Genomic DNA, 13,821 nt, shown 5'->3' on the forward strand with positions numbered 1-13,821 from the left:
ATTCCTTGTGACTACATCAGGGAACAACAATCTGTCGCCATGAAAGCCTGGCATCTATAAGAGACGTCAGCCATTTTAATTTCTGATCAGCAGCAAATCCACCGTACACTGCAATACAGCTGTATTGCATTAAATGGTAGGAAAGATCAGACTGCCTGGGGTTTGAAGTACTTTTGGGGGTTTTCTAGAATTTATTCCCGGCTATGAACCTCATAATGGAAAATAGTGTTCAAATGTCCTAATCAGCTTTTTGGCATTTTGAAATTCATAAAAATGTTAATTAAAATTCATCAAAAGGTTTTAGAGTCCAAATAATGTTAGAAGTGAAAATGCCATCATGTCCACCAAAACATAACCCCTTACACAGCTCTGTATACCAAAGTATGAAAAAAGTCAAAGCACGGCAAACATTTTTAAAATATTGAAACCTAAGAAAACCCATATAAATTTATGATCGTACCGACCCAGAGATTAATTTTTTTGTGTCATTACGACCGCACAATGAAAGCTGTAAAAACAGAAGAGGAAACTGCCTCAAATTTTACTACTTTTGGAATTTTTTCCCCGCTTCACAGTACATGGCATGAAATATTAAATACTGCGGCTAGGAACTAAAATTTGTTATGCAGAATACAAGCCCTCATAAGCTCCAAACACAGAAAAAGAAAAGAAAAGTAATGGATTTTTTAAGGAGGAGTACAAAAAATGGAAATGCAGAAACAGTTAATGCCAGTGGGAAGTGGGTTAAGTGTGATGGAACAAACATCTAATGTGTATGGAAACCTTCTGACCTTGCTTAAGGCATATTTTGAAGGACTCTGGAACAAGCTGTTACATTTCCATATACCATATCAATCGGCTACACCACAGCTGTTGGCATTACCTAATACCGTGCTTCACATTTTTACCAAGTTGGAGTGTTAATGTATTTGTGAATATTTTAGTAAGCTTATGAAAATTGAATGTGTAAGTACATGTCATTGTAGACTTTTATTATTATGACTTTTTATTATAATTGTATAGCATGCATGGTAGTCAGAATAAGCTGACCCTAATACTTATTATGTTGCAGCTCTGCTGTTGATTTAGTTGCTAAGCTTTCTCTTTCTTTTTTTCCTAGGTCATAGACTTGGGAGCTGGAAAAGGTTATTTAAGCTCATATTTATCCATGCGTTATGACCTAAAAGTTTATGGGATTGACTCTTCTCATACCAATACAGATGGAGCCAACGAAAGAAACCGGAAATTGAAAAAATATTGGAAAGTCTATAAAACTGATGCCAGAACCACTTCAAAGGCAAAGAAATCTGACCAGAAGACAGAAGGTTTATTGCCAAAGAACTCTTGTCAAGATGTTAATGCGGATCAAGACATTTCAAGACAGAGAGAGGGTGATATAAGATGTACAAGACTGTCCAATTTAGAGCCATGTCGTGATGCTGATCTTAGCCTATTGTCAGACTCCTCAAAGAGGACGAGTAATAAGGAAAGCAATAAGGCCACATTTGACAATTCATCAGATTCTCCATTTTCCTTTCTGGACATCTTGCCCTCTGGAGCTGTGGAAATGCCCTCAATGTCACAATGCGTTAGCAGGGTTCTCAGCGAACAAGAAAAAGAGCAACGGAAGATAGAGAACATCAAGGCCAAAAAATTAACAGAATCCCATGTTTATTCACCTCTCACTTCCTATGTCACCGCTGACACCGAACTTCATGATATAATTACTGATCTAGAGGTTATCTCTCTTTCATCTTACATGATATGTATAAACAGCTGTCATTTCTTTATAATATCCAGAGAATACAGTCTAATTGATTTCATAGCACAGGAGGTTTACATTTCTTCTTTGTTTTCTGCTTTCTTTAATGCCATTAGATATGCAGTGAGTGCTGCTAGATTTCCTTTCCTATTCCCACATATTTGTTGAATGTAGTGACTAGTACTATGGAAGATGTAATATGCATACACATAATATTTTCCCTCTTTTTTTAGTGGATGTATTGCACCTTCTAAATTACAAATGTTTCAAAATCTAAAAAATAACAACAAATTCCTCGTTAATTCAAACTACTATATTAAAAAATGTAAAATTTACTAAAATCCCCTCATATTTGGTATCGCTGTGTTCGTAATACCCTTGTCTATAAAATTAATCTGTTATTTAATCTGCTTAGTGATGGCCATGAAAAAATCCCTAAAAAGTTGTGTAAAAAATTGTGTTTTTGTCCCCTTATTTCCAAAAAACTCCAAAATTAAAAAAGTTGCAACTTTAAGATTTTTTTAAGAATAGAGTTTTCATTTCATTTCATAACGCTAGCAAAACAAAACATATACAGGGTGCCTCTCTGACTTTAAAGGGGCCACTTATCCCGAAATAGAACAGGGTACGTATAAGACCCAAATAGGGTCACCAATATAGATAGTATTTACCTTGTTAAAGTTTGGAGGTCGCAGTAGGGAGCTGCAGGTCACGTGACCCCTGCACAGCAGGACTTGAGACCTCCATCTGTGTTCTGGTGGATGGAGGGAGCAGTGCAATCCTTGGTCTGCATGCCCACTCCATTACAACTACTTTTCTATCAGTGGTTTTAGGGGTATTCAGATATGTATTTATTTTTTAATAGGGTAAGTCCTAATTGATCTCAACCCGGACAAGCCACAAATTGTTCACCCAGATGACAGTCCCCATTGCAGTCGTGTGCATGAGGCCTTACTCTGTTGTTATAGTTTGAGATTAGTGGCCAACTCCTTTAAGAACACCCAACCCGCCGATAACTCCTAGTTACAGACAGGCCATTGTGAGCGTTACAGAAGCTCTTTGGATTCTGGTAATCTTTGTCTGGCTGCAATTATCCACTGTAAGAGTTATCAAATGTCTCTACAATGAAGATTTACTGTTAATCCTTGTTCCCGTGACAGTATAACATTTTTAAAATCCTATTGTCGCATGAACAATACAAAATATAAATGTTCTCACTAACAAATTCGACTTAAGAACACACCTACAGAACCTATCTTGCATAGGACTACCTGTATATATAAATTTGGTATCATCCCAATCATACATTATTCATGTTATTTATACTATATGGCAAACAGCACAAAATGCAAAAATAAGTGGGCGATTTTTCATCCTCTCTAGAAAGAGGTAATAAAATGCATAGGCTTATAGGCTTCCCAAATGGACAACACCAAAAAGCAAAGCTGGATTCCCAAAACAACAAGCCCTCAACCAGAGACATAGACAGAAAAATAAAAAAGGCACAGCTTATCGAACAGAACAGGAAAAAACACAAAGTGGCTGTGTCCTTAAGGCCATAAGTAACTTTGCCCTCTGTGGGTTAATGACCAATGGCATGCTCCCTGTGTAATTTAGCATTGAGACTTTATTATAAAAAAAATGTTCTTCCTTTCATTTATGATAAGTGAGGCAAGCAGTGTATGTTACTTGCTACTACTTATAACGTAGACGTCTCTCTTCTAGGAATCCATGATGGTTGGTCTGCATACATGTGGTGATCTTGCCCCAAACACTCTGCGGATTTTCATCTCAAAGCCAGAAATAAGAGCTGTATGCAGTGTCGGCTGCTGTTATCATTTTCTTTCAGAACAGTTTGATGAAGCAGGCAAAGGTAGAGTAAAACAGTTTACAGACACAACAATAGTTGGCTATGGCGTAAATCCAGATAATCGGTTTCATGAATTTTGTGTGCTGTAAAGAGATTATGTTGGGTTTTTTATTTTTGACTCCTTAAAACCAGATAACAAAGTATATTGCTTTTTTCTTTTGTTTTTTATTTTCTAAAGTAAGGTTGTGTAAAAGTATTTTTCTATTTTCCTTTTATGATTTTTTTGGCAACAGGAGATGTAAACAAGCAGCGGCATCATCTTTTGTCAGTAATGGATGTATTTAATGGTGCTGTTTTCTATACAGGTGATTCTGCCAGGGATGTAAATTAGGTGACTGCATCTGTGGCATCTCTAAATGAGTAGAATACACTTTTGGACATTTACTTGGCTAAATATGCCAAAAATGTGCCTCAAGATAAGTGTTTTTTTTTTGTTCACTTTTCGGTCTTGTCAGGAGACATGACTTATCAGGGAAAGGTACATGGAGATGCAAGATTATGTGCAAAAATTAAAGCAAAACAGCCCAGCAGCATAAATACAGACATATGTTTATAAGTAGGTAAGGGCGGTTTATTAGCATTGTTCCTCCAGTAGATTTCTTATAACATCAACTTTTATCTTTATTTAAATGAAGTACACGTAATTTGGGGATGTCAACAGAGCCCCTATGGGGTCCCTGGGCACTTGTCCCTCACCTCTCTCCTCCCTTGGCACTTTCCCCTCTCACCTTGTCTGCTGAAAACTTGCGTATCATACTCCGTATGATTATAAAAGTTGATTTTATAAGTAATATACTGAAGGAATGATCCGAATAAACATATGTCCATATCCAGCAGCATAAATGGGTAATACAGTTAGAATCCATGATAGATTTTCTTTAAAGAGTTACTTTAGAGAAATATTGATTGACCGCTTTCTCTTTATTGCTGTGCATAGGGATAAAGCTGTCAATCATAGGCAGTTGGAGCGTGTTTTTATGTATTGAGCTCCGGCCTCACAGCTCTGACACCTTGCTTTAAGAAATAAATTCCCAACCTAAAAGCTCTTACAACAAGTAACCTTACTCTTTATATTACTGGTTATATTACTTTGTACTCTCCTTGACTAGGACACCATTAATGTCGCTTTCTACCCCTGTCTACATTTTAAGAGAATTAGCTGGTATATGTGATTCTATCAGTTACAAAGTTTTATTTCACCTAGATTCTGTGGTGTAGGCTGTGTATTAAAAATAATATTCCTGTGCAATAACTACCACTTGGAAGCATCCATCTTCCTGTGATGCACAGAGCTGTTCCTTTTATTTGAGCTTTTTGATGTATTGTGATGTTTGTGGTTATTTTGGTCTGAGTAAACTTTATTGATTGACGTAGGTGATGAATCTTAGCTAATTTACTGTATTGATTGCTACGCTGACATTCGCTTTATCACACAGCTATCCACATTCCAAAGTAGGTGTTGTCAAGTAATTTCACACTGTTGTGTGGTTTATAGTCTACTAAATGTTTTGGATTCAAATGCTATAAAAAGTTTGGCTTCTTTTCTATTTGGACTTGTTCAGAACATTATTCGCATCTGTGTCCCTCCATGCTAATGTTTATTATTTCTTTTAAGAATGTACATTGTTATGGTGCAATAATTTAGTCATTCTTCAGTGGACAGATTTAGCCAGTTAAAAGGCATTGGGTGGCTTTATCATTACTGGGCAGTAAATGCGCCAGTCATAATATTCCCCCAAGGCACACAAGACGCCTGATTTACTAGGAGGCTCCAACCTCTTAGTATACTATGTGCAAAATAGTGCACCGGGGAGAATTTTAAGCCAGGCCTTGCCTGAGATAAGTGGGAGAAAAATGAAGAACTATGAGGGCCTACCTAGCCATTGGTTAGAACAGGAACATTACTAGGAAAGGCTGTACCCCATAGCAAAATTGTGATAAATGATAAATCTTTGTTTATATATTACAGTCCTATTATACAGTGCTTTACAGATCATGGGGTACATATATATATATAAATAAAACAAGAGATTAGATACTAATAACATAGTGATATGAAGCAATAGGAATATGGACCCTGCTTACAGTCCATGAGGATGAAGGAGTGACATAGGAGGTGACTTGAACAATGGTCCAGCCATTCTTTTAGGGATATAATGTTTAAATACATAAGTAAGTAATTCTGAATGAACCAGTCACCAGCTGTGGTTGGGGCACCCCTTTACTCTCAGTCTTGCCATCGTTAATGAGAACAACGTGTTTTGCATTATCTACATTCAAACAATAAGGTGCTCATTCCTTATCACAAATGTTTCAGTTTTAATATGTATGCAAATAAAAAGAATAACTCTGGTCAGCTTGAATTACTTTCAAAACTATTAGTGTACTTGCACACGTAGCATTACCTGTGGCTTTGCCATGTTTCATTTCGTAATACAATAGCATTGGTTTGTGCATGGCGTTTCTGACAATCCATACACACAATGCAGAAAAAAGCTGCAGTGTAAAGCCACTTAAAGGAATTAAAGGATACCTTACTGCTTACTAGGAGACTAGTAAGGCATTTCTAGGGTGATTACAGACGCTGGAGGAAAACAGTGGAGAGAAGCACAGTTCTTCACCCACATTCCATCCAATCGAACATCCCTTTCCAATGTTAGAGCCTGGGGGGAGGAACTAGTGGCTGCAGAGGGCCAGAGCTTCTCTCTGCGTAATTGGGTTCTTTGTATGGCTCAGGAGGATATGTTGATTAACGGAAATCTACCACCATTATCAAGGATTCTAAACCGAGAACACTTGCATGCAGGTTTGTGCCACCTCTGGCAGGATCCACTCTTTTTAGCCCTGTATACCCTTGTTTTTACAAAAAAAAGGCTTTAAACATTATGCAAATGAGCCGAAGGGACTCTGGGCTGAATTATCATTTAGTGATGGCCGGGGGCTGGTTTTGGGGCTCTTTAAAACCTACTTAGAAGTAAAGTAAGAATTAATTTACTCATATCTGGTAATTTGAGAAATGGTTGCACCTGTTTTGACCTGAAATGCAGATTTGCTTAATTTCAAATAAAGCTGATATTTCACAAAAATGTTTTTCATTATTCAGAATTTCTGTAAAAGTGTATTGACAACACTTTGGAAACTACTCCCACATTGTACAATAAAAAAAATACAGCCACAAAATATCTGATCAAAATTTTAACATGTTGACATTTTTTGGTGAATTTTTGGATTTTGAAAGGAAATGCTCTTTACTTGGTTTCAGGATAACTTTCTTGGGCTTAACAGACATGTCAATGTAGTATTCTGTGGTAGCGTTGAATGTTTTTTTCCCTCATTATCCTGTGAATTTTTGCAATAATCGAGATCTTACTTCTGTTGTCCAAAATTGTAATCCAACCATAGTCAAAAAAACATTGAAGGAAATTAAAAAGAGAGGCCCAGTCTTTTGAAATCCATTGAAGGCTTTTATTGAAAGAAGGGAACAGTGGTTTAAGGCAAATTGGTTACTAAAGAGAATAAGCAAGCTAAATCCTTGTAGAATGGTTATTGCAGATTGCTGTTATAAATGCTGCTTGGTTCAGTGTAATTGTGACCTGGGGAAATGAAAAGGAATTATTGCACTTTCTCTATATTTCTTCTGTGGATGGAAGTTCTATGCAGAATTTCTTTACAATTGAACTCTACAAATCCTACTTGAGGTTAGTTTACTTAGGAACTTCATTCTTTGTTTTACAGACATCTCTGCATGAAGCTTAGTATATAATACTGTACAGTTTTTTTTCAGTAAAGAATTAAATCATTACACTCTTTAACAGGTTCCTTTGTATCTCAGCTATTATCAAAAGCTGAATCGTTAAGAAAGAAAGGGTAAAAACAAGGACACACACACACAAATTTCTTTTATAAAGTATATTGCAAAGTTTATCAAGTGTACTGTTTTTATATGCAATTTTGTTAAAAGATTAATTATACTTTAAACAGAATCTGTCAGGGCGATTTGGTACACTAAACCACCCACAGGTCCTTATGGACCAGTGGTTTGGTGTCCCAAAGTGCCCTGTATGGTTTTAAGGATTCGGATTTAAAAAAAAAAAACAACTTTATACTTACTTCAGTCACTCAATCCCTCGGCGTCTCTGTTCCGGCAAGTAAAGCCGGAGCATTACACCCCAGCTTCGTTGGAATGGTGCATGCACAGTGAAGATGGGATACTGTTCTGTCTTCACTTCCCTCATCGTGAGATCTCCTGATTTAAGTCTGATGTGCTTGATCAGTCTCCCATATACACTCACCGGCCACTTTATTAGGTACACCTGTCCAACTGCTCGTTAACACTTAATTTCTAATCAGCCAATCACACGGCGGCAACTCAGTGCATTTAGGCATGTAGACATGGTCAAGACAATTTCCTGCAGTTCAAACCGAGCATCAGTATGGGGAAGAAAGGTGATTTGAGTGCCTTTGAACATGGCATGGTTGTTGGTGCCAGAAGGGCTGGTCTGAGTATTTCAGAAATTGCTGATCTACTGGGATTTTCACGCACAACCATCTCTAGGGTTTACAGAGAATGGTCCGAAAAAGGAAAAACATCCAGTGAGCGGCAGTTCTGTGGGCGGAAATGCCTTGTTGATGCCAGAGGTCAGAGGAGAATGGGCAGACTGGTTCGAGCTGATAGAAAGACAACAGTGACTCAAATCACCACCCGTTACAACCAAGGTAGGCAGAAGAGCATCTCTGAACGCACAGTACGTCGAACTTTGAGGCAGATGGGCTACAGCAGCAGAAGACCACACCGGGTGCCACTCCTTTCAGCTAAGAACAGGAAACTGAGGCTACAATTTGCACAAGCTCATCGAAATTGGACAGTAGAAGATTGGAAAAACGTTGCCTGGTCTGATGAGTCTCGATTTCTGCTGCGACATTCGGATGGTAGGGTCAGAATTTGGCGTCAACAACATGAAAGCATGGATCCATCCTGCCTTGTATCAATGGTTCAGGCTGGTGGTGGTGGTGTCATGGTGTGGGGAATATTTTCTTGGCACTCTTTGGGCCCCTTGGTACCCAAGTTGCATCGTTGCAACTCCACAGCCTACCTGAGTATTGTTGCTGACCATGTCCATCCCTTTTTGACCACAATGTATCCAACATCTGATGGCTACTTTCAGCAGGATAATGCGCCATGTCATAAAGCTGGAATCATCTCAGACTGGTTTCTTGAACATGACAATGAGTTCACTGTACTCAAATGGCCTCCACAGTCACCAGATCTCAATCCAATAGAGCATCTTTGGGATGTGGTGGAACGGGAGATTTGCATCATGGATGTGCAGCCGACAAATCTGCGGCAACTGTGTGATGCCATCGTGTCAATATGGACCAAAATCTCTGAGGAATGCTTCCAGCACCTTGTTGAATCTATGCCACAAAGAATTGAGGCCGTTCTGAAGGAAAAAGGGGGTCCAACCTGTTACTAGCATGGTGTACCTAATAAAGTGGCCGGTGAGTGTAGGTAAGTTTTTTTTTATTTTTTTATATTTTTTTCTGGTTTAAAATCTTCAAAAAGATCGATTTGGGATCTTAAACCACAGGGTTTAAACCACTATAAGGACCTGTAGTTGGTTTAGGGCCCTAAATTAATCTGACAGGTCTTTAAGTATAACCGTTATCCCCCTTCATCATCTTGTTAAGTTTTATAAAGTCGACCTTTTCTTTGTCTGGTTTTACATGCAAGTCTGGAACTTGGGATGCCAAATAATCACAGTATGGTGTCTCTTTTCATTCTTTTTCTGGTTACATTTTGGTGGTGTCTGTAACTGCCATGGTTACTGTCCATTAAAGTCCATTAAAGTGTTATTCCTATTAGCTTAAGTGATTGATTATTGCTGGGTGAATTCTCATTGCTTCACAAGAGTTGTAGCTTAACTTGTATTATACTGGCCTTTTACCTATGCATGAGCTATGAATGATTCAGTTCTGCCAATATGTATATGATTCTTTAGATTTCTTTTTTGTTTCCGGCCAGTTATTCTACAATGAGCTCACATTGACAGCTGTATCTGATCTACAGTCACTTCTGTGTTTTCCCCACTCTTGGCACTTACTTGTTCTTTGCGCTGTATTATCCTTTCCTATAACTGGGTAGAAATAAACTATTACAGTTTTCCTCCATTCTTCATTTAATTTTCACCTCATTATGGCTTTTCCAGTTTTCAGAGCAGTTGTATATTTTCACACTTCCAGTTCGTCTTCATACGGCAGCATTGCTTTGGTATGGGGAGAGAATCCTCCTTTCACATATGGTAAACTCATAAATCGCACTGCATTACATAATTGTGTGGATCTAAGATTTGCCTCCAAGGAGCCTGGCAGTGTATCAGACAGATGGAATCATGGCAGTCCTAATTGTTTAATATTAAGCTTTTGGAAATATCACATTTGCAGCATGTGCTACTCTAGCTTGCCATATTTATAATGGCTTTTGGATCATTGGTGGCTAGCTAATATTTTTATCTATTCGTATGAAGAATATGTTTGGCTCTGATATGCACTATATTGTTTTAACTATATGATGCTTTTTCAAGATTGCACCAAAGAATATTAAAAACATCTGACAACTGGGTTTTAACATCCCCTTATCAAAGGTTATCATCAGCAGTACAATGTCAGAGTGTGCAGGTCCTCTGTAGAGCACCGAGCCATGATCCGAAAGATGTAAGATGTTATCTTACAGTAATAGTACCTTGGTGAGTGGAAGTCTGAGCCCTCTCCATACAGCCAAGGTACTTGCTTAACTCATTTCTAATATTCTTTCAGTGACAGTAAAGGTCAATACTAAAATGCCCATATACTGTAGTACAGTAGTATTGCACCCTGGACCACCTAGGGTTAAAGTATCATAGGCATCTTAAAAACAGGAAAAAAAAAATGAAAAACAAATTAAAAAAATACCCTAAAAGTTCAAATCACCCCCCTTCCTTTATAGGAAATTAAATATAAATTAACATATTAGGTATCAATGTATCCCAAAACTCCCAATCTATCAAAATATAAAAATGAATATTCCTTTCACTGAAAACCGTAACAGAAAATATCACCCAAATTGTCATTCTTTTTCACCATTTTGCTACAAATAGATTTTAATAAATAATGATCAAATGGTTATACAGTCCCCAAAATGGCAGCAGTGAAAGTCAGCTAATCCCACAAAAATATTACACCTTACACAGGTCTGTACGGCTAAGTATGAAAAAGTTATTGGCATCACAACATGGTAGTCACAATATGGTTGTCAATTTCATCGCTTTTGGAATTTCTTTCAAGCTTCCCAGTACACAGCATGCAATACTAAATATTGGCACTAAGGAATACAGAAAACAGTTCAGTATACAGAAAAATAAAAAGAAAGGTTATTTTTTTTTAAGGAGTGGAGCAAAAAAGGGAAACACAAAATCAAATAAAGAGCATTGGCAGGAAGGGGTTAATTTGCCACCAAAACCATGTTTCTAGGTACTATAAAACTGATCACAGGGGTAAAAATTATAAAAACACAGTGCAGCACACTTCCATACCACAGGAGCTAACACCACAGTCCGAGACCGATCCAACAAGTCCCACTTTAAACAATGAAGCAAGGAGTATAAAAAAAAACTCTGACCGGAGCTCCCAATGATTCCAATACGGCTGTTGTTCAAAATTCCTTCAAAGATCTTCAATTATATTCTACCGATGAGGAAAGTTTTGCAACAAGATGTAGGTCACTATTCAGAACGTCCTTAAGGTGCAGTTTTCTCCTTAAACTCAACAGTGTGGTAGCAAAAACTAAAAGAGAAAGTAGGCACCAAATCGCATAGTACGTTCTTAAAACCTGAGATTTTATTCTTAAAAGTTATACTCACAAGAGTATGTTTAAAATGCGCATAAAACAGTACACAAAACGGGACGCCAGCTTCGCTCGCCCGACCCTGGGTTTCGCCATTCTCAGCTTCTTCCGGGGAGTGTAGCAGCCCGGACGATGCGCCAAAATCGGATCGCGTGCGGCAAAATCCTAAAAGCGGCGCAAAATGGAAATCATTGGAATATCCGACGAAAGTTCAGCCGCAGGACCCTTAGTAAATGTGCCCCATAGTGTGTAAAGTTTTTTTTGTTCATTGTTTTGTGCCAGAGATAGTGTTAGGTTAAGACTATATTTAATTCTAAGCCACTAGTCAATAATGATGTAAGTCCCTTACACAATCAGTATCCACCAGTATCCATCAGTCTCCAACAATCAGTATCTAGGCGTAGCATACAAATATCTGAGTGCTCCACAGGAAGTCGGACAGCCACACACCTCTGACACGGTACATTGGGCAATACGCCATTCAATTAGATGACTATATTACCCATTGAAGTGAATGTCTCCGTGTCCTGTATTAAACTATATTAAATTGTATGGGTAGCATAAATAAAAACTTTGTGTGCAGGTGCCTTAGAGTGGTTTTCGTTCCCTATAATTATACTTCTCTCATGAGCCCTTCATTATTTTATATTCATGAGTCAAATTTAGAGAACACTGGTGAACACTCATTTTGCTGCCTTAAAAGACAGAACTGTTCTTGAAGGGGGAACCTGTCACCAAGGCACTATTTCTGGGTTATTACAGCTTCCAAAAGCCTTTAACATGATAAAAGCATATATGCTTTTGTCATGTTTGTGTGATGTATACATAAGCTAATATGGGCATTAGAGTACAGCACAAATATGGAGTTCATGTGGATGACACCTGTGTATCATCTGTGTGGTGTTTGTATTTTTCACGTTCCCATCGACTTGTTAGGGAAGGCTCAAGCTGCAAAAAACACAGGCAGGAACAGGACCTGCTCTGAGTTTTCCACACATATCGGTGAAAAACACAGTCATGTGCATACGCCTATCGAAGCAATGTTCATGTGCATGAGAGCTCAGTTATATTTTAGCATCATTCTTTTTTCCATCTTCTGCAGACAAAACCTACTGATGCTATGAATCAAACTTTCCCCAAGACATAATAAAATTGTTGCTTGAACATGCAGGGACTTTGTTGTGTTTCCTTATGGGGATTAAAGGAACAGATCTCTCTGGTTATTGTGTAGCATTGTCCATTAAAAGTTTTTACTTTATGATCAGAATGTGTGACAAATTTACAAAACATAGGAACATCTGGAATAGTACTTTTCCTTCAAAACAGATTTCCTTATTTCTGTGTTAATAAGGTTTTGCTCAAATATAAATGTATTCTTTTATCAGAAGGTCATTCTGTGATAACTCTATTGGGCCTTCATCCATGTTGGCCAATAAATACAGTGTAATCCTTAATCCTCCACTGTATGTAGTCCAGAACAGGCAAAAAATTAACGGCCTTCAAAAATAGTTGTGATTGTTCCAGCAGTTTCCAGGTACTTCAAGTATAAATTTAGGCAGATCTCTTTCCCATTCTTTACTCTTGTAAAGATTACTGATAAAACAGAGCAGCAGGTGCATAACAGTAGATATATATATCTGGCTGGCCCGCCATTCAGCATGCATAGCTTATTGAAAAGAAGAGTGGAAGCTACCCGCTCTGACCCCTTACACACCCTTAATATTAGCTAGGGACCAAAGTGTTTATAAAATATTTTACAGTACATCTGGTTTAAATCTCTTGGAAAAAAAAATGTTTAGGTTTCAGGAGATAGGTGTAATGATTTATAAATTGTTGTTATATTTTGTATAAAATACACCGTCCCAGAGTGACTTAAATTGCAACCTTATGTTCCCACAGAATAAAACCAAATATTATACTTTCTACCTTACTGATGCATATCTTGTATCACATTTGCCACATTTCCAGCAGTGAAACCTAAGGGAAATCCAAGTACTAACATTTAGAAAGCTTTCACCTACATAGCTGTATTTATACATCTGTTATATGTGCTGGATGAAAGCCTTGGGAGATTGTGAATACTAGTTCAATTTTAGTATATATGTCACCTTTTGCTGTGACAGAGAACCTTGTGGTCTTTTGTTAACTTTGACCCTGTCTTGGTATTACTTAACTGATCTCACAAATAGATAAAGCTTTAAGTACATATTCATGGCCTATGGTGATAGGTCATTGGTATCACAATCATGGGCATCTAACACCTGTTTTCCAACACAGCCTCCAGCATCATGTGCTAAGGGCAGATGACCG

General features: G+C 37.8%; 1 protein-coding gene across 4 annotated transcripts in view; it reads left to right on the forward strand.

Annotated features, from left to right (window-relative positions):
- Positions 1-13,821, forward strand: part of METTL25 (methyltransferase like 25) — a 113,109-nt gene that overhangs the window by 60,760 nt on the left and 38,528 nt on the right. For all 4 annotated transcript variants that reach the window (XM_072146504.1, XM_072146506.1, XM_072146507.1 and 1 more), the window contains 2 exons: positions 1,121-1,738; positions 3,488-3,635. In XM_072146504.1, coding sequence (XP_072002605.1) covers positions 1,121-1,738; positions 3,488-3,635 — 766 coding nt within the window. The remainder of the gene's footprint in view (positions 1-1,120; positions 1,739-3,487; positions 3,636-13,821) is intronic.

The sequence above is a fragment of the Engystomops pustulosus genome, chromosome 4, assembly GCF_040894005.1.
Source record: "Engystomops pustulosus chromosome 4, aEngPut4.maternal, whole genome shotgun sequence".
NCBI classification, from domain to species: Eukaryota; Metazoa; Chordata; class Amphibia; order Anura; family Leptodactylidae; genus Engystomops; species Engystomops pustulosus.